General features: G+C 38.4%; 2 protein-coding genes across 2 annotated transcripts in view; both read right to left on the bottom strand.

Annotated features, from left to right (window-relative positions):
• LOC137047793 (zinc finger protein 850-like) overlaps positions 1-14,906 on the bottom strand; it is a 77,707-nt gene extending 62,801 nt beyond the window's left edge. Inside the window, exon 1 of the mRNA XM_067425675.1 lies at positions 12,990-14,906. The gene's annotated coding sequence lies outside the window, so the exon portion shown is untranslated. The remainder of the gene's footprint in view (positions 1-12,989) is intronic.
• Positions 3,319-22,258, bottom strand: part of LOC137049375 (zinc finger protein 585A-like) — a 45,418-nt gene continuing 26,478 nt past the window's right edge. Inside the window, exon 5 of the mRNA XM_067427927.1 lies at positions 3,319-5,908. Coding sequence (XP_067284028.1) covers positions 4,324-5,908 — 1,585 coding nt within the window. The 3' untranslated portion in view covers positions 3,319-4,323. The remainder of the gene's footprint in view (positions 5,909-22,258) is intronic.

The following is a 22,258-nucleotide window of genomic DNA, read 5'->3' as shown; positions in this document are numbered from 1 at the left end:
TGGGTAACGTTGGGTGGAGGATACCTAATATCTTTTCTCCTGTTTAATGGTTAGTTAGGGAGTGAGGGAAGTTATTTGTTGTTTCGTTCATTTTTCTTTAACGTAGGTAATTTAATAATTAATTTCTTTTAGGTAGAGGAATTTTTGTTTTCTTTTGTTTAGGCCCTCCTCCCGAGGTAAAGTTTGTTCTTTTTGTTTATTTTTCCATTTATTTATGAATGGGCTTTATTTCAAAGGAAATTTATACTTGAATTTTGTGATCACTGCTTGGTAACAATAAAAGGCAGAAACGCCATTTCAGAATTGAAAAGTTGGTTGATTATTTGTTACTCTGGGTCTGGAGAGCTGGAGAACCTCAGTCTCTCCATCTTTTTTTTGTTCGTCGTTCCCTATTGTCCCCTAGATTAAGGGAAGACGTAACAGCTGATTTAGCAGTGATCTGGTATGCTGTAAGTGAGACTTTGAACATGCGGAAGGAGACACTTTGCCTGTCCCGTTTCCATTTGCGTTCGGCCTTTCTACATATTTGTCTTTGGAGACGAGTGTCAGAATTTTGCCACATATCTGATTTTGGTTTGGGTTTGTGAGGATTAAGGGTGCGTTCGCACTTGTCATGTTTGGTTCGATTAAAACGAATCCTGGTGCGGTTGCTTGGTTAGTGCGGTTCATTTGAACATATGTGAACGCTGCCATCCGAACCCTGGTGCACACAAAACAAGCGGACCGAGACCGCAAAAAAGATGGGTCTCGGTCCGCTTCCAAACGAACTCTGGTGTGGTACGATTGATATATGAACGCAACACGGAGCAAAGACATGTAAACGGACCAAAAACCGGACGTATAATGTCACAAGATGCAACGCATAATGCAGCTGATTTGACGACGCGGAAAGATCGGTGTATCCAAAATGAGTAACTTTAACGTTAGAGGGCAAACGTGGAGCAACGAGGAAGTGCCTAATCAATATTTGGTCAGACGAGCATGTTTCGAAAATGCTAGAAAAAACACAAAAAGCAAACCTGGCTCTTCTCATCAAAGTTCCTGTGTTGCCCATTATTAGCAGGTACAGACGACAGAATGGCCGTCTCTTTTCTGCACAACGGAGGAAATCCTGCTGCTGTTTTGAATGTTTTTAACATTTTTATGAGCTCTTCATGAGTTCTCTGGTAAAAAAAAATGCCACTTGTACACGCATAAAATGATCAGGACTATTATGTTTTGTTTTTGTTTTTTGGTCCAGACCAAACGAACCAAACTAACCGAACTACAAGTGTGAATGCACCCTAAGAGGAGCAGTCACGTTTGCTACTTTAAGCCAGGCAGAATTTAAGATGCTGATCTGCATCCAGGTCAGATAAAGGTTGGTCGAAGTGCCAGTGAGAGCATAGCTCAGTAAAGCCCAAGTTGAAGTTTGTGTTGAACTGAAGAGAATAGAACCGCGACATAACAGGATCAGTAGTAGGTTGAGAAAGCTCCAGAAGAGACGGTGAGAATAAAATAGGCTTGTGATCAGAGAGAGGAAAATCAGAGATGACAATATCAGTGACATCAATCCCATAAGATAACACAAGGTCCAGTGTGTGGCCCTGAGTGTGGGTAGAGTTATTGACCCACTGCAGTAGGTTAATAGCATCTATTAGGTCAAGAAACTCCTGCGACGGAGTTTGAATGACAGCAGACATGAATATTGAAGTTGCCCATCAAAAGGAAGCATTTGCCAAGTTTGTGGCAATGTTGGCAATGAACTCAGTGAATTGCATAACGTTGTGGTCAAATATCAAACATATTAAACTACGTATGTGGTAATTATTTCTTTGAAATTTTCAAGTTTATTATTAGATTGTTCTATTTGACTGTAGTTTTACAGTACCTAACAGATATAAGTTGTGTAATTTTTGATATACAGGGAGTGCAGAATTATTAGGCAAATGAATATTTTGACCACATCATCCTCGTTATGCATGTTGTCCTACTCCAAGCTGTATAGGCTGGAAAGCCTACTACCAATTAAGCATATTAGGTGATGTGCATCTCTGTAATGAGAAGGGGTGTGGTCTAATGACATCAACACCCTATATCAGGTGTGCATAATTATTAGGCAACTTCCTTTCCTTTGGCAAAATGGGTCAAAAGAAGGACTTGACAGGCTCAGAAAAGTCAAAAATAGTGAGATATATTGCAGAGGGATGCAGCAGTCTTAAAATAGCCAAGCTTCTGAAGCGTGATCATCGAACAATCAAGCGTTTCATTCAAAATAGTCAACAGGGTCGCAAGAAGCGTGTGGAAAAACCAAGGCGCAAAATAACTGCCCGCGAACTGAGAAAAGTCAAGCGTGCGGCTGCCAAGATGCCACTTGCCACCAGTTTGGCCATATTTCAGAGCTGCAACATCACTGGAGTGCCCAAAAGCACAAGGTGTGCAATACTCAGAGACATGGCCAAGGTAAGAAAGGCAGAAAGTCGACCACCACTGAACAAGACACACAAGCAAGAAAGGGTATAAAAGAAGAAAATCTAATGATCTGGCCTCCTTGTTCACCTGATCTGAACCCCATTGAGAACCTGTGGTCCATCATCAAATGTGCGATTTACAAGAAGGGGAAAACAGTACACCTCTCTGAGCAGTGTCTGGGAGGCTGTGGTTGCTGCTGCACGCAATGTTAAAGGTGAAAAGATCCAAACACTGACAGAATCCATGGATGGCAGGCTTTTGAGTGTCCTTGCAAAGAAAGGTGGCTATATTGGTCACTGATTTGTTTTTGTTTGGTTTTTGAATGCCAGAAATGTATATTTGTGAATGTTGAGATGTTATATTGGTTTCACTGGTACAAATAAATAATTGAAATGGGTATAAATTTGTTTTTTGTTAAGTTGCCTAAAAATTATGCACAGTAATAGTCACCTGCACACACAGATATCCCCCTAAAATAGCTAAAAACTAAAAACTAAAACTTCCAAAAATATTCAGCTTTGATATTAATGAGTTTTTTGTGTTCATTGAGAACATGGTTGTTGTTCAATAATAAAATTAATCCTCAAAAATAAAACTTGCCTAATATTTCTGCACTCCCTATATGTTGTTATTAAAAGTGTTTTGTATGATTAATGTTCTGAAATGCTTATTTTTCTATTAATAGTTCATTTGTTTTTACAGTTTTACATTTAATTTTGTGTTAAAACCAGAAAAATGCTACATATACAGAATGTGTACTAAAGGGGGATTCAGAAATCCACTGCCGCTTCAATATACTTGCAAACCCGATTCCAAAAAAGTTGGGACAATGTACAAAATATTGATTAAAAGCAGAATGCAATGATGTGGAAGTTTCAAATGTAAATATTTTATTCAAAATACAACATAGATGTCATATCAAATGTTTAAACTGAAAAAATATATAATTTTAAAGGGAAAATAAGATGATTTTAAATTTCATGGCATTAACACATCTCAAAAAAGTTTTAGACAAGGCTATGTTTACCACTGCATAGCATCGCCTCTTCTTTTTATAACGTCTCCTCAGTCACCAGACGTTTACAGACTTTAAGGAATATGAATGTTGTCCCATTCTTGTCTAATACAGGCTTCTAGATGCTCAACTGTCTTAAGTCTTCTCTGTCACATCTTCCTCTTTATAATGCACCAAATGTTTTCTATGGATGAAAGATCTGGACTGCAGGCTGGCCATATCAGTACCCGGATCATTCTCAGTCGCGATGTTGTAATTGATGCAGGATGTGGTTTGGCATTGTCATGTTGGAAAATGCAAGGTCTTCACTGAATGAGATGACATCTGGATGGGAGCATATGTTGTTCTAAAACTTGGATATACCTTTCAGCATTGATGGTGCCTTTCCAGATGTGTAAGCTGCCCATGCCACACACACTCATGCGACGCCATACCATCAGAGATGCAGCTCCTGAACTGAGCGCTGAGAACAACTTGGGTTGTCCTTGTGCTCTTTAGTCCGGATGACATGGCGTCCCAGTTTTCCAACTGATTCATCTATCCACAGAACGGTTTTCCACTTTAATAGCAATTACATTTTAAACAATATTACTTTCTACCTTCTAGTCCCTAATTTTTACAACTCTAGCATGAAAGAATACAAAGATATTTATATGAGTTGTAACTCCTGGCGAGTTTGCACAAAACTGCGTTGAATACATATGTACGCATTCGAGTCAAAAGAATTATACTTTGCAGTGCTGTCAGTTTGACTGCACACATACGCATAAAAAAACCCAAAAAACGAAGTATAGGTTTGGCTTAAGGTTTTTCTGTCCGAAACTCATTCCAGGCTGATGACATTTAAAACCATTCTCTCATGAGTGACTCCTCATGTGGCGCTTATAGGTGACTCTATATCTGAAACTCTCTCCACAGAGATCACACATGAACGGCTTCTCTCCAGTGTGAATTCTCATGTGTCTGTTAAGGGTTCCTTTACGGTTGAAACTTTTTCCACACTGTTGGCAGGTGAACGGCTTCTCTCCAGTGTGACCTCTTAAGTGGATTTGAAAGTATCCTATTTCCTTGAAACTCTTTTCACAATGAGGGCATGTGTAGGGTTTCTCTTCAGAGTGAACTCTCTTGTGAACTTTAAGGTTTCCATGTTGTTCAAAACCCTTTCCACACTGTTTGCAGGTGTAGGAGCTCTCGCCAGTGTGAATGTTCATGTAATATTCAAGACTTCTTTTTTGGCTTAAACCTTTTCCACACACTTGGCAGGTGTAAGGCTTCTTTCCAGTGTGAATGGTCATGTGGCAGCTAAGACTTGATTTATGACTGAAACTCATTTCACACTGAGGGCATTTGAATGGCTTTTCTCCAGTGTGAATTCTCATGTGGGAATGAAAATTTCCTTTACTATTGAAATCTTTTCCACACTGAGGGCACACGTAAGGCTTCTCTCCAGTGTGAATTATCATGTGTCTGTTAAGGGTTTCTTTTCTGCTGAAACTTTTTCCACACTGTTGGCAGGTGAACGGCTTCTCTCCAGTGTGAATTCTTAAGTGGACTCGAAAGTGTCCTATTTGATTGAAACTCTTTTCACAATGAGGGCATGTGTAGAGTTTCTTTCCAGAGTGAACTCTCTTGTGGACATTAAGGTTTCCATGTTGTTCAAAACCCTTTCCACACCGTCTGCAGGTGTAGAAGCTCTCGCCAGTGTCAATGTTCATGTAATATTCAAGATTTCTTTTTTGGCTTAAACCTTTTCCACACACTTGGCAGGTGTACGGCTTCTCTCCAGTGTGAACTCTCATGTGACGATCAAGACCGACCTTAAAGTTGAAACCTTTTCCACACAGTTGGCAGGTGTAAGGCTTCCCTCCAGTGTGAATTACCATGTGACGATCAAGACTTCCCTTAAAGTTGAAACTATTTCCACACTGTGGGCATGTGAATGGCTTCTCTCTAGTGTGAATTCTTATGTGTTTTCTAAGATTTGTTTTATCATTGAAACTCTTTCCACACTGAGGGCATGTAAAAATCTTATCTTCAGTGTGAATTCTCATGTGCTTGTTAAGGATTCCTTTTCGGTTGAAACTCTTCCCACATTGTTTGCAGGTGAACGGCTTCTCTCCAGTGTGAATCCTTAAGTGGTCTTGAAAGTGTCCTTTATGTTTGAAAGTCTTTTCACAATGAGGGCAGGTGTAGTATTTCTCTCCAGAGTGAACTCTCATGTGGTCTGTAAGATTTCCTTCTGGATTGAAACACTTTCTACTCTGAAAGAGTGTGAAATAACTTACAGTTTCTTTCTTTTCAGTCTGTGAGCAACTAAAATATTTTTCTTTGGTTATGAAATCATGATAATCCTCATAGTGATCTTTTTCTTCCATTTCCTTTAGTATTTCACACTCCTCTTTCAACAGCATCAGGTCTAAGGCAAAAAAGACCAAAGTTAACCTAAAAGCACAACACAACAGGCATCAAAACATTTATACATGTAAAGCATTAACGCCTAGAGGTCTGGCATGACCAGCTCGCTTTTTTCATATCAGTGTGAAAGACTAAAAATACTTGATTTTAGTCGTTCAGGCAAGTTTTATATATAATTATTAAAGTTGAGCCGGATACTCAGCTGAAACGAGTATCCGGTACGGATAAAGCACTTTTGCCGAGTACGAGTATTATACGAGTAATACGAGTCAATATCTACGGAAGCCCTGAACGGTCAAGGATAATATTTTTTTTCTGTCTTGTTATGTCGTGATCACAAGTTAATTTTCTGGTGATCTTGTAGGGCCGCCCAAATCGTCCCAATGGAGGCTAACGATCGGCGGGTGAAGGTCGCTGCTCGTTCGGTCTTTTCAGCGGCAAAGGGGATTTTGTTCCAATTCTCTTAATCTGACTCCATTTAATCATAATTTAGAATGTAGGTTAGAATGCCAATTGGTTATTTGGTCATTTATATTTAATAGTTTAAGTCCACATTTAATTATTCTGTATAACCCTTTGTTGAAATTATGTCCGTTCCCAACCTGAATAATTCCAGCGCAAGTCAGAATCAATCAAAGTGTAACAATTTATTAACAGTCAGGTAAATGTATAATGCCAATTACATAATCAATTCAAAGGTATACTCACATCAAATACTCTGAAGTAAAGAATGAGATGTATACCTGACTTATCAAGGTTACATTATGCTGCATGGGTTAAAACGTCCAGCATTACGGGCTGACCTGAATACAGTATCGAGCCCTGAGCTCTTTGCAACATTTCCTTAAATACCCACAAACAAATGCACAAACTCTTTGAAGTGTAAACACGAGTTCACAATGGGAATTTGATTTGATCAAGACTTGTATTGATGTAAAGGCCAAATGGCTTAAAGCCACACCCACCAAACTAACGCCGCATTCACACGGGGCGTAGGCGTTAACGCTTCCCATTTACTTTGAATGGGTGACATCATCCGTTGCCGAACTGAATTGTGGGTTCCGTCGCGGCGCTTCACTCGCGTTGCAAGCGGCAGAAGTTGAAGAATTCTCAACTTTTCAAGCGCCAGCGCAGGCGTCATCCAATCAGATCGCCATATGCAAATATCCTCAGCAAACGCTAGCCAACAGACAAACGGCATGTGACAAAATGATTGCGATTGAAAGTCATCACATGTAAACACCAGATCGATTTAGATAACGTCTCATGTATACAGTCCACTAAATCTTTCAATCGGTACACACAAAAATGATTACTGTCCGTTAGGGCTGTCATTTTTAAAAAAAAATCTATTTGAATGGAATTAAAATATCAAGCAATGCATTCGAATATATTCAATTATCTACAACGCTGTCATCTCCAGCAGCTGGAATGTGTTTACGGATGCCATAGCAACTCTCAACGGCCACCAGGACTTATACGGTTTTATAAAAGCTATTCATTTGTTGTAAAGTGTAATAATCATCTCAGAAAAAATAAATTCTAATGTCAGGCGCAGTTGAAGTAGTTGTGATTTTGCTTAATGATTTTTTGCTTGCGTAGGGACAGTGTCATTATGCCAACATTATCTTCATAACGTCTTATGAAATAAAAAGTTTATCCCTCAGAAAAATGTATTTTCCTCTCTTGTCATGCTTGGTGCATGAGCGCGACGTGTGCTCTTCAGTGGTGAAGGCGCACGCTGTGTACATCACATAAGGACGCACACTCAAAAGTAATCCGGTCAGGTCATTTACATGGTGAACAGAGGTGTAGTGGTAAAAAAAGAGGTGGGTAAACTATAAATTCTGGGTGACTGCATCGTGGCCACGGTAAGGTGGGCCACTGCCTACCGGTGTATGCAGCCCGATCTCACGGCAATTCGTACTAATACGAGGTGGCTAATATGAGCACATATGAGAGAACACACTAGAACATATTCACATTAAACAAGCTGGAATCAAAGAATTTGACTGTTGTCTTAAAAAATTACTTAAGCCGACTAATCGATTATCAAAATAGTTGTCGATTTCAGTTTTTGCCAATTGCTAATGAGGCGGGTGCAGATTAACGACAGAAGGATTTTAAATTAAAGAAAACTCAGTTTCTGTAATCAACAGAAGAAAGACAATATAAGTTGGACTGTAGTTTCCACAAGTGTAGCCTAATGGCTGCCGACATTAACAGACGATTTTGCTAAACTATAAAAACAATAAAACCAAAAATGTTCTATTTGAACACAAAATACACTGCGAAAAAAAAGTGTCACAAGCTGATTAAATGTACTACAAGTGGATAATTGTCATTTTGAAAGTTTCTGGATATCCATTTGCGTGTCGTTCATGAATGATTCGTTCATTTTGAACGAATCTTTGATATGACTCGGGACTACCGAGTTGTCTCAGAAAGTGATTTGTTCATTTTGAACGAATCTTTAATATGACTCGGGACCGCTCGGGAATACCGAGTTGTCTCAGAGAGTGATTCGTTCACTTTGTTTTGACTGCACGTGCGCATTACGCAACATATGGGTTCTGATTGTTCTGATTCTGAATCGACTGGTGAGATCCGAGTCTTTTGTTCTTCCTATCAGTCCCATAGAGACGGGAAGAGAAAAGATTGGTTCATTTTGCTGAACGAGACTCAAAGATCTGAGTCAGCAAAATGATCAGTTGCAGCACAATATGAAAGACAACCAATAAAAATGAACAATATGAAACTAAAACGACACAAGCTTAATTTAAAATGGCTTAGGAACTGTAGGCTATTTAGAAGTGGATAAACTCTATTTAAAGGTGGATAAACGCACTTTGGAGGTGGGTGAACGCTATTATTGAATTTTGGGAGGTGCGTAAACGGCGTTTACGTGCGTTTAGCCGCCACTACATCCCTGATGGTGAAATGTTTAGTTTGATCGATTCATGAAAAGGTTTATCCACCCATCTCAAAACGATTACAATTTCATTCAGTTTGGGCATTTTTATTACGATTGAGGTGTTTATATGGAGCATTTTCCTTCAGATTGGACTTTTAAACTGATTACAGTGCTCCATGTAAACGCACCGACAGTAAAAAAAATTGTGCTACATGGCACTTTAAAAACCGGATAGTTTATTTATAGTTCGATTACGGATATTTCACGTCATCTTCGAATGCATATTCGAATATCGAAAAAAAAGTGACAGCCCTTGTCCGTCACTGACTTGGAGGAGCAGTTGCGCGCAGTCCTTCATCACCGGACTAATCTGCCTAATCTTCTCGGAACTTTAGACAGCGGTGGAAACGCAGACAGCTGCAGGTCTGGGGGGGAGAAAAGTTCCTGTAAAAAAGTTCCTGGTACAAATTGTTCCGGGTAATTTTGGTGGAAACGGGGCTTAATATTTGCTTGTGTTTAGTACTTGCTCTCTGCTGTAAATCACTGAGCCATTTCCATTTTTGCAGATTATAATTAGTATTGTTTCGTTTTCTGTCAGAGGTAACTATAGCCCCGTTTCCACTAAAATTACCCGGAACAATTTGATCTTTAGAAATTAATATGAAAATCGATTCAGAATTGGTGAATCGATTTTTTCAACACAGCCCTACTCGGTGCGTTGCATTCGACCGCAAGTCTTAAACAAGTTTTGTTGCATTTTGGCGCATTTAGTGTGGCATAACAGTTAAAACCAGAGCAGTTGAATAACAGAGTTGCGACATGCCTTCGTGGTCACGGCGCTCTCAATAGTTCTAAACAAACCAGCGCTGTGTCAATACATTTGAATAGGCAAGGCAAGGCAAGTTTATTTGTATAGCACATTTCATACCCAATGGCAATTCAAAGTGCTTTACATAGAAATAAATTAAAACAGAGGTAACAAATGCATGAGAAAAAAGAATACCATATGGACGAATAAAAAATTTAAAACAAGCATAGTTAAAACAGTTGTAAAGATAAAAAATAATAATAATTTAAAAAAAATACGATAAAATAAAATGGTCAGATCCACAATAATGGTCTAATATATAAATAAAACATTGTTCAGTTTACAGCCTACATACATGTACCATCTTAATTAGAACACCTCTCATTCATTTTTTTCTCAAACACGTTCATAACATCCATTTTAATCTCTATTCCCTGATTTTTACTCAGGAACCTTCTTGTTAAACCCATTCTGATTTATTATGAGTGTTGGAAACAGTTCTGCTGCCTAATATATTTGATGAATAAAAGGTTAACTGCATTTATTCTAATAATATACATTTTCTTTACTATCACTTTTTATCAATTTAACACATGGTTGCTGAATAAAAGTACCAGTAGTGATATTGTTGTTACAAAAGATTTGTAATTTTAAAACATTTGTTTTTTTACTTTTTATTTATCCTACTTTTTAAGTATCCCATTAGCAGCCCTACCAGCATGTTGACTTGAGTCATTTTTATTTTGTCTTACATATTAGTTAACTTATTTGCTGTTAATCCTGGGGGCTGATGGTGAGCCAGCCTTTATTATTCTGATCGAGTTACTAGCTGGAATTTGTTGAATATATTTTGCCAAAATGTTGCCTACTTGTTTTCAAGAGATTGTGGAAGTACACTTTATAGTTGATCTTATTTATTTGTGGTTATCATTTTTACTTGAATACTTTTATACTTTGATTTGAATATGTTATATTATTTATTTTAATAGTTCAAAAAGTACAACGAATGTTACAATTTGAATTTAAGAATTGTTGAAAGGTGTCTTTCAACAATTTCTTCAACAACACATTCCCAAAGTCATGTTACATAATCGTGATTTCAATATTGGCCAAAATAATCATGATTATGATTTGTTCCATAATGGAGCAGCCCTAACATGTGCTGATTTTCAACCGCAATCACCACAGATCAGTTTGTCTGCCGCATCAGAAATGTCGAATGTAAACTAATCGAACGGCACATGCCTCTGCTCAGCCATGATCTCTGAGGTCAGTATTTTCACTGATTTCTCTAAGTACCAGCGGTTCGCTGTCCCACGTGCAGGACTCGCAGGACCAGATTACACACATAATCCCCATATCAATGACCATTTCAATCTCCAATGACATTGTGTAATATGATCTAAATCTTCTATAGTACAACATGTCAGAGAGCGAAAAAATCCCTGATAGACAACTAATGTAAAGCTGATCAGTCACACTTCATGCTTTGCTTTAGGCCAAATACAGATTTTGTTAGATAATGCTATCTAGTATAATTAAGTGACATAAATTAATGGTTTTCAAATCAGAAGTAGATTTTAAGTTTAATGTCACACAAGTAATTATAAAAGGCTATTACCGTATTATTTATACTAATTTAAAGTGTCGTAATAACAAAAGTAAGCCAGATCTTCAGATTCACTTGAAGCAGCATTAGTGTTTGTCTGGTCATGTGATCTCATGTCTGTCCACATGAGGCGACTCGCTCCATGTCAAATATTAGCGCTTTAATTATGACATTCATAAGACATTCAATTCTGTAGAGCTGGAGATTTGAATAAGGAGCAAAAGACTGAGTTCAGCTTTGAGAATGAAACCAACCTGTTTGTTCCTCAGTTTCTTCATCTTTCACTCTCAATGCTTCTTCAATCTTCACGTCTTCGCTCTCCTCTTTAATAAACGCCATCTTTATAATAGTGTCACGTGGATCTCAGCCACTTCTCCAGGAGTTTTTCTGTGTGTTTGAACACTCTGTCCTGTTTAAGAGGAAAATACACACAAAATCTCTGAGTGTCTCAATCAGCTCTAGTTCAGTTAATGGACTAAAATCCCTGATGAGACAAAACACTCAAAACTAACACAACAAATAAATTAAAGAATGTTAATAATACAAAATTATAAAGACCCATAAATTATTAGCTATTTAAAGATTTGTAGAAATTGAGATATTGAGCGCTTGGAATCAATAAATCATTCGTCAGCGAATCAATTGATTAAATTGACTCTGAGTCTAAAAAAATAACGGTTTAAAGCTTTGTTTTGAAATCGGCCCATCACTCTAAGTCGTTTTTTGTTTATTTTTTGCTCACAAAAACTATTCTCGTCGCTTTACAAAATGATTGTAGAGCCGCTGTAGTGAGATGGGCTTTGTAGCGACGTCTTTAGTGCCTTTATGGGTCTTGAGAGAGGAAATGACATTGGTGTCAATGAAGGCCTTTCTGAGCCATCGGATTTCAACACTAATATCTTCATCTGTGTCTGAAGATGAACAGAGCTCTTACGGGTGTGGAGCGACATTAGGGTAAGAAATTAAAGGGTAACTAAACCTAAAACCAACTTTTCTTAGTTAATAATCTGCAAGACTGGGGCTTTATTAATGCTGTTTATTGATTCAAGTAAATATTTTGACATTTGGGTATAAAGTGTTTTAATTCTATAATATATGGTGTAGGGATGGCTCGATACCACAATTTTGGCTTCGGTACGGTACCGAAGTACCGATATTAAATCGATACCACAAGGTCTGATATTAGCGCCGGTATATTGCACGTGAATGAGAACAATTATGCAAGTTTTGAGTTTATAAAGTGGGAAATTACCACAAATGTTTATTAGTAAAATAATTAGCAAAGCTTATCACATCAAATCAGTCATTTCAAAACTTTCTTGTGAGAAATAATTTCAGCAAAAATCTCTCAAAATTAGCAAATTGCTTCTGGTTTCAAAAGACATCGCACTACACTAAAGCAATCTGCATAATCCGATTCAACATTTCACGCTCGTCTCGGGATGGAGAACGGAAATCATTTGAACACGCAAGAGATTTTATAGCATTTCGTAAGTTACAGGAGATATGAGCTCATACGACACACACACACACACACACACACCTGTCACTTATGTCCGTCTTTAGTGAGTATCCACATAAACACAGGCGGTTGTGTCTAACGCGAATGTAAACAGTGCAATAGTACGCGTGCAAATATAATGAGATCTAAATGTCATTGGTTGAAACGAACGCTGGAGATTGTGATATTCGATCTTATGTTAGGCTGTGTGTGTGCGTTGATCAGTGTTAAAAGAAAATAAATGTCTAAATGAGATGGTTTGAATGATCCACTGACCTGTCGATCTCTTCAGAAGTCTTAAAGTCAGGATAGTGACAGATACTTCTTGGCTAGGTTTGATGGTTCTTCATCAGTTTTATAAGCAAAGTCATTACAAATGTCACTTCTACTCCTCTCTTTATTAATTCGTTTTGGGCATCTTGAGTGAGATTCAACTGCTTTATCCATTTTGTCCGTCTATGTTGTTGTCACATTTGCCGGTTGTTTCGGGTCAGTTTGGGTAGAGCGCTGCCATCTAGCGGTGAACTTCGGAAAAGCAGCATATACCGAAATGTGCCAAATCATGATATCATACCGTTTTAAATAAAATATATACCGGTATTTTTCCAGTACCGGTATATCGCGCATCCCTAATATGGTGTAAAAACGTCTTAGTACTGCCCTCTTAAGGTTGAACGGTGGCTACTGCAGTCAAATTTTCCTATTGGACATTGTGGGGCATCGTTACGTAGGATGGTACTTCCAACGGCTCACTATCCATGCCCCTGGTACAAGCTCACCACACGCGCCCTGAGAAACGTTTCCCGTGATCACGATGAGAACGGCTTCAGTCCAGTATGAGCACTCATGCTACATGAAGTAGAAATTTTATGAATTAAACTTTCACCATCCTAATGAAGAAAATACAGATCAATAATGCAGTTGTAAGTACACCTTAAGTTTTTCTTGTGATATTTTTGCCGCCTGTCATGTCTACAGATCATTTTCATACTTCAGACAAACCCGGCTCGATTGGCTCTGTGTCTACAGACATTTCATCCTCCTCCACTTCAGGTGAAGCTGAGGGAGAAAAATCCTCAACTTTAGATGACTGCTCTGCTGCAAAGCTACTGGCGTCACTCCAGTCACTATCCATATTTGCGAGTCATACAGCTGTCAATCAATCACTGCTGGTCTCAGGTGCACGCCCCCCCGGGCTCTTCCCACTTTGCGAGCATTTTTCAAATATTGCCAGTGGGTGGAGTTAGGCTCTGAGCAACAGAATTGTCATTTTTGAGTGAACTAACCCTTTAACTACCTTTTCAGTTGCTCATTTACTTTTAAAACACTGTAGATTTTCCAGTAGCGAACTACTTCATCCAGTGAATTTCATGTTGTATAAATTGTATCTTCATTTTAATCGATGTTTCATCAACCAGTTGCTTGTATTTAATAAATAAGAAGCAAATAGACTATAGAAGGCAAAAACCGTGACACAAAGGCGCAGGAGCGATCACCTTCATTGCTCTTGAACTGGAGCGCGTCTCATAAATAATCCGAAACAGCGCATAGGCTACTTCTCACAGACATAAGAAATGAGTGTAGACAGCTTTAAATGTCCTTTTTTTTTAATGATTACCAAACAAGTTGAAATGGAAAGAAAGCAAATTGCACTGTTTACGTGAGCAGATCATGTTCTGTTCAGAAAGCTGCACTTTATCACTGAATGTGCTGAGTTTAACCTGCATTAGACTAATCCTGAGTCCTGATCCTTTATTTAAGCTGCATACATTTAGTTTTCACACTGATGTTAAATTTGTGGCCATTTTGAAAAGCTATTTGTGTAATGATTCTGGCAGTTTTTGTAATTGAAATAACGAATTCTTCCCGAATTCACCCCATTTATGAATACAAATGCACTTTCTTTTATACATTTTAATTTCTGGAAAAAAAGTGGCTGGTAAAATTGGGCATCCACCAGCCACTCAAAAGTATACACACTTTTCGCTCGTAGTATAAGAAGGCGAATTGGGACGCAGCGTAAGCTCATGTTTGAACTGATTCACAATAAAGACGCTCCTTCTGTTACTCATGAGTTTCATTATGTTACTTTACTCACACAACGCTGATAAATGTTAGATAAATCAATGCAGTGTTGCATTTAATTATATATTATTAATTCTGGGTCGCTATAAACACGTTAAACGCTTAAAACACAAACCTTTCTTCAGCAGAATCACAACAGACGCAGGAGCGGCGCGACCTTATGACGTCAGACATCAAGACCAAAATAAAAGTCCCGTTCACTGCGGAGTTTAAAATAAACAAAAGTGCACCGACATTTACATTACATAGAAATGAATAAAAATGACAAAATATGACAAAATTAAAAGTTTAATGTAAGATTGAAATTGACATTGAATAACACAATTGTGAGTTAATAATACAGTTCACACTAAGTTTAAAATATGTTAAATTACTCTAAATCAAGGAACAGTACCCAACTTAATTTTTTACTGTTTCTATACAATATAGAAAACACAAATTATAAATTAAATGAATGATGAACTACCATAATTTCACAAGCTAATAACAGGGTTTCTGTGGGTCCTTAAACATTTTGTTCAAATATAAGGCAATAAAACGTCATAAATAGAATAACAAACTTAAATAAAGGATCCTTTTAACAGGCCTTGGATTTTGTGGCTGTAAAAACAGGCGCTGTGGTTTGGAGATATGAAGATATCTGTAGTTTGAGAGAGTAGAGAGACTGAGCAATTCAGATTCAACCCTCAAATAAAGTTTATGTCTACTTTATCGAATGAGGTAAGATACAAATTTCTTACCTGACTAGGTGGGAGTTGTGAGAAATGGACTTTTATTGCTGATTGAACTCAACATGTGGTTGGGCTGAAATGCTCTTAACAAGATGTGCATTTTCATTTCTTTGAATGTAATGTTTCTGTTGTTTTTGTTGCTGTTTGGGGTGTCTACTCTTTAAACCTTTAAATATATTCTTCTCTACTCTTGGATGAACGGATACCGTTAAATTATATATGTGACGGAAATAAGAGTGTTACAACTGTTTTTGTAACATGCACTTTAATAATTGTTGTTGATGCAGTAATTAGTTTATCCACAAGGTAGCAACCATAATCTAGCGGCGTTGATTCATACCCAGATAGCAAGAAGATTGAATCAATGTTAATGCATCAACTAAAATATAATTTAATCAATGTTGAAATGTAACATTAATTTTAATGAATTAATTTAATTAATTAATTAATTCAACTCATGTAAACACCTTGATCAGAATAAGGTCAATAATTAATTACTGCTGTCCACGTAAATGTAGTCAGTGTCGCAATGCTATCTGGGTAACTAGTCAAAATAAAACAGACCAGAATGCATGCAAGCTACAATGGAAGGGCTACTAGGGATGAAACAGTATGAAAATTTCTTATCACGATTATAGTGAATTTTTAATTATTGGACAAAAATGCTCCACAAGTAGTAACATAGAACAGTGTTTCCCCAACCACAATCCGAATGTGCAGTGTTGGTGTGCCTCCAGGATCGTGGTTGGGAAACACTGACCTAGAATACTGTCTAACACTTGATGACTGCTCTGTCAAGCCCTCGTCGTCAGTGAGGAACCTGGGTGTGCTCTTTGATACCAATCTCTCATTTGAAAGCCACGTTTCTAGCATCTGTAAAACCGCATTCTACCATCTTAACAATATATCTAAATTACAGCACATGCTTTCAATGCAAAACGCTGAACAGTTATTTCATGCATTCATGAGCTCAAGGCTAGATTATTGTAATGCTCTACTGGGTGGTTGCCCTGCTCGCTTAATAAACAATAAGATTTAAAACATTAATCTCAATTCAATATGTCCCCGTACTAATGTGGTAAAGAAAATCTGTGTAATAAGTGTACAATGAATATATATTATTATCAGGGCTTGACATTACCTTTTCTGCTCACCAGCCACTGTGGCTAGTGGTTTTCCAAAGTTACTAGCCACTCAGTATTTTCACTGGTCACAATTTTGTGGTTTGGAAATTAAATTTTATATGATTAAAGTTGACTTTGGCATGCTTAAATTACTTGATTTTGAGTCATTTTACTTGATTTTGAAGATTTAAAACCCTTTCAAACTTTCACATGCAGACTGACCACCCAAATCAAGACTACATTGTATATCAGCTGGGATGTGCAGGTGGGCAAGGGCTGGACAGTTACAGCAAATTACACACAACAAAAGTTCTAGGGCGTAAATAAATAAATAAACTTTTTTTCAGATAACAGTAGATTTATTATATATTTATAAATGTATTTAACATCTGTAGCTGTTTGATTAAAATGACAGACAGGTATTTAATTGGGCTGCTGAATGCATGGATGTAATATTCTGACACACATCCAGTAATTACCCACCTGTTTGTGTTTGTGTTCATGCGAGATACTTAACACACGATGGACATTTGTGTGTGCATGTGTATTTGATTATTCAGGCAAAAGGAGCAGTTGTGGGGAAGCTATTTGGAAAATGTTGTGAGCTAAGCTACCCCCCTAAGAAATGTAGCAAGCTAAGCTACAGCAACTTGGCAAAAGTAGTTTTACTACATCTAAGCTACTTTTTATTTATTTAAAGCTCCACTGTGTGATATTTTCCCCCATCTAGTGGTGAAAAGGTATATGACCATCCAGTGAATAAGTTTCTGTTCCTCTCAATTCTGATTTGCCCTGCGTCCCAATTTGCATACTATCCATCCTAAATAGTATTCGAAAATAGAATTAGTATGTCCCAAATCGTAGTATGTTGAAAAGAGTATTCCAAAGGTACCCGGATGGTTTACTATTTCCGGTCCGAATTCGAAGTATGGATTGATGGGCACTCTAACGGCTGATATTGCCCACAACCCATTGCGAGTTGCGCGAGGATTCGATTAGAACTACAAACGCGGATAAAAAGTGTTAAAAAACTACAAGCATGACGGATGTGCAAGTCAGACGGTTAAGTAGAGAAGTTTAAATAAATGTGGTTGAGTGACCAACTATCATATTTAACCTGACAAAAATATATTTATTCAGTGTTGTCCACATTATATTTCACCTGCGGCATTGTGAACTTTTTTAATGACACGTTTGGCCATTAACTTTTAAATGCATCATTATATTTAAACTGCAAACACATGAGAAGAGTCTCTGCATTAAAGACCCACAAATGGCAGATCAACGAGCGGCTACATTTCTCTCCGATACGGTAGGAGATTCAACTGAATGTGGAGGATTTGAGCTGTGACGAATCTGACGATGATTGACAGGGCAGATAAACGAACAGGATGCTCGTAACTAAGCGGCAGAGTCCGTTAAAGATTGCGAAGTAGTATGTCCCGAAGCTTGCATACTTTTCTGCTACACACTCAAAAGTATATACCTTTTCTTCACAAAAAGAGTACATACTTTTAGGACGTAGTATAAGTAGGCGAATTGGGACGCAGCATAGGTTTTAACTCCTACGGTGGCCGATTTAGTCCAAGATTAACATGGCAATCCCCCTCTTAACATTCGACACGGTGCCATTGAGTGTTAAAAACACGAAAGGCAAAGCTTGAATTTATGGGTATGTCCCTCTTTGGCTAGTGTACTTTCAAGATGGAGGAGCAACATGGCGACGGGCATTCGAACCCCTCACCCATATGTATTTTTTTAATGGCATATTATAAACTTGCGAGAATACTTTATTACTTGAAAGAAGTAAATATACATTAATAAGCACATATTTTTGAAAGAAATAAGTGTTTATAGCTAAGAATAAACAAAAAAAGTTACACAGTGTAGCTTTAATTTTATATTGAAACAACTTCATTCCAATCAATGCTATCTCATTGATAAAAGTCTTACAGTTTACATGTTAGTCAGTATGTAAGCGTGCAAGTGCAAGTATGAAATGCATGTAATCAGTCCAACCAAATAACAAACAGGCAATGCGGATTGACACGGGGAAGATAAATCAACGTGAACTCCGATGCGGCTGTGGTCTCCCTCCAACTCCCACATAACGTCAGATCTCAGCTCATGATGATGAGCAAATGACGGACAAAACACTCCTGCATTCAATGCCAGGCCCAAACGCGCTCTTTGCCCCTGCTCTGTTTGATCCAGTACCTCTTAAAGGGACATGATTAGGTTCATGTGCGACACCACACCTTCCCTCAGCCAATCACCTGTAACTCAGGATTAAACAAACTGATGGAACCGTCACAATGCTCAATTTAGACTTGGGCACTTTTGCAGGAAACTGTAAGTTAATTTACAACTCAACTCAGCTCAGCTCAAAGTACAGTAGCAAAAGAATTAAGACCTGCTTCCAACAGTACCAACATGGCAAAAAACAAAACATGTGCTTATATTTGTGTGTGTGTGTGTGTGTGTGTGTGTGTGTGTGTGTGTGTGTGTGTGTGTGTGTGTGTGTGTGTGTGTGTGTGTTCTATCTCCATAAGTTTAATAAAGTTTCATTCATTTATATCAAGAGGTGGCCAGGCTGGACCCTGATGCTTTTAATAAGAGGTGTTTATTCCAGTGACACAATAGATTCTTTTAAAACTTGAAGATTTCCCTTTTGTCACCGCGCGGATGACGCGTGTGCAAATGCGAACTGAGCGCTCGGAAACAAACGTCAACTAGATAGTGCGCGTATACAGTGCATGCGCCGAACCCATCTTTCTGCACTTACTGCCAAATAAATTCTTTGAAAGGCTTGCTCGCATCTGTGCACGTCTGCCCGAGGCAGATAGAAACATATAAAGTGAACTATATCCGCGACTTGGCAGTTGTGTTTCCAATTTGAGCTTGAGCTACAGAAATGTAGTGACGCTACTGCCCAACACTGACAAGGAGAACTGATTGTGCGTGCGATTCCGCCTATCCCGCCTTCACTTAGCCTACTGCAAGTTGATCGATAAAGAATTGCAATAAAATTTTAATTTTGTTTTACGACAGTCTTGGCATTTCATTTGGCTGTAGGCTGAAATTATATTCAATCCACCAAAGTGGCTAGTGGGAGTGGCTGCCTTACCCGCCACAGCTGAAATCTACCCGCATTTGGCGGGCGTTAATGTCAAGCCCTGATTATTATATCTTAAATGTCACCCTAGTCTTGTCTGAACTTGTTTGTTCATCTTTGGCTTGAGCTTCACATTATTTACATTATAGACAGGGCGACCATCCTCGATTTTAGATTCCCTGCCTGAACCTGACCCGAACCAACCTGTGGGCCGGGCCCTTGATCAAGTGTGTTTTTTTTAATCATTACTTTATTAGTCTAATGGGTGGGCAGAAAGCTCTGCTATAATCAGAAATAATATATATTTTTAGCAAAGTAAGAACTAATACTACAACTAAGAAACAAATGTGTAGGCTACAAAGTTGCACAAGTTGATTATTCTAAACATGAGCGTGAAACTCACAGCTTGTGCAGTGATGAAGTGGAGCATTCTGAACAGAAACACTCTCATAAGTCATGAGCCACTCGCATATTTGCACTTATTATAATCAGATATAATGTAAAAACAATATTATAATATTTAAACATAAATATGAAAAACAAAAACATTGTTCAATGGCTACAACAAAGTAAGCTACGGATTTATGTTAATTTTATTAATGTCTGAGCTGGATTTGAGCTAACATCATTCATGTTCATCATTCATCATTCAGGTTCAGGAGCGCGTGCCTCCGGATTATTGAGCTGAGTCAATTCAAGTCAACTTTATTTATATAGTGCTTTTACAATGACGATTGTTTCAAATCAGCTTCACAGTGTTACAAACAGGGAAATATTAAAACAAAATTTGATTCAGCTGTACAGTCGCTCTGGAGAAAACAGCTATGTTATCAACTCATTTCAGTTTATCAATGTTAGTTTTAACATGAGTGACACCAGCTTTGCTGCTCTCGGCTCATTACAGGCTCAATCTCGTCAGTACGCCCTTGTATTAAAAATGGTCAAGTTTAATCTCGGGCTCATAATTCCAGTTAATGTGTCGGGCCGGGCCGGTCTCGGACACAACGTGCACGGGGTCGGGTAGGGTCGGGTTTGATTTTTTGAGCCTGATCCAAGCTCTACTCAGAACTTTTGTAAAATATAACAATTCAGATTTGGTCCTTTAAGAAGTCTGAACAATGATGTCCAGATGACTGGACTACTACAGCTTAAGTGATCAGGGAGACGGGTAAAAAGGTGCTAGGTGTGTCATCTAGAATGAGGAAAGAAGACAAGGAGACTTGGTGGTGGAATGAGCAAGGCCAGGAGAGTATCCAGAGGAAGAGGTTAGCAAGGAAGAAGTGGGACAGTGAGAGGACAGAGGAAAGTAGACAGGAATATAGGGTGATGCAGCGTGAGGTTAAGATAGAGGTGGCAAAAGCCAAACAGAAAGCGTATGAGGACATGTATGCAAGGTTAGATAGTAAAGAAGGTGAGAGGGGTGTGTATCAGTTGGCGAGGCAGAGGGATAGAGATGGAAATGTGTTGACAGGTGACAGGAGGGTGAGTGAAAGATGGAAGGAGTACTTTGAGGAACTGATGAATGAGGAAAATGACAGGGAGAGAAGAGTTGTAGAGGCAAATATTGTTGACCACTAGGCTAAAAGTATTAGCAAGGGTAAAGTTAGGAGAGCTTTGAAGAGAATGAAAAGAGGAAAGGCAGTTGGTCCTGATGACATTCCAGTGGAGGTATGGAAGTATCTAGGAGAGATGGAAGTAGAGTTTTTACCTAGGTTGTTTGAACAAGGTTTTAGAGAGTGAGAGGATGCCTGAGGAATGAAGGAGAAGTGTTTTGGTGCCGATTTTTAAGAACAAGGGAGATGTGCAGAGTTGTGGAAACTACAGAGGTATTAAAGGGTTACTTCAGCGATTAGCATATGGCCTTGTATCAGTAGAAACCCTGGAGTATATTCAAATGATTGTGCTTTCCCCCCTCATATCCTCCTGAGACAAGAGATTTATGCATTTTATTTCTGGAAAAATTCCTCCTATGATGCAAATTGATGATATTTGCATCATAGGAGGAACGTTTGGCCAAAGGCTAAAGACTACAGCCAGCAGAGGGAGCCATTTCCGCATGTTTTGAATCTGCGCATGGGGGATGGGAGATTACACTCAGCTCGCAGGGAGAGCTCAGTTACAGGCACTCATTTAAACGGAGCTATGGTGAGCAATGTAAGTCTTCTAACTTCTCAAATTAATTTCTATGAAAGTTAAGCTTGCAAAGGCATGAACTGAAACGCGTGCCAAACTGAACTCGCGTTGTGAATGTATGCCGCGAGTCGCGATTACCTCAGCTCTCATCACGAGACCTCATCAGCTCATTTTTTTCACTCCTGCAGTTAGTGCTCAGTGCTGTGAGACTCGCGCGGTGACTCACTCATTATATTGAACAGACACGTTCAGTTTTTAATTGTAGTGTCTTCTTTAACTCAGTCACAGTAATCAAATAGGTGGCTTTGGGAATGTCCTCACAGGGCAGCGAAGCATTCTGGGAATTGTAGTCTTTCA

The sequence above is a fragment of the Pseudorasbora parva genome, chromosome 2, assembly GCF_024679245.1.
Source record: "Pseudorasbora parva isolate DD20220531a chromosome 2, ASM2467924v1, whole genome shotgun sequence".
NCBI classification, from domain to species: Eukaryota; Metazoa; Chordata; class Actinopteri; order Cypriniformes; family Gobionidae; genus Pseudorasbora; species Pseudorasbora parva.
Note: the sequence above shows the minus strand (reverse complement) of the source record. Positions and strands in the feature narration are given on the sequence as shown.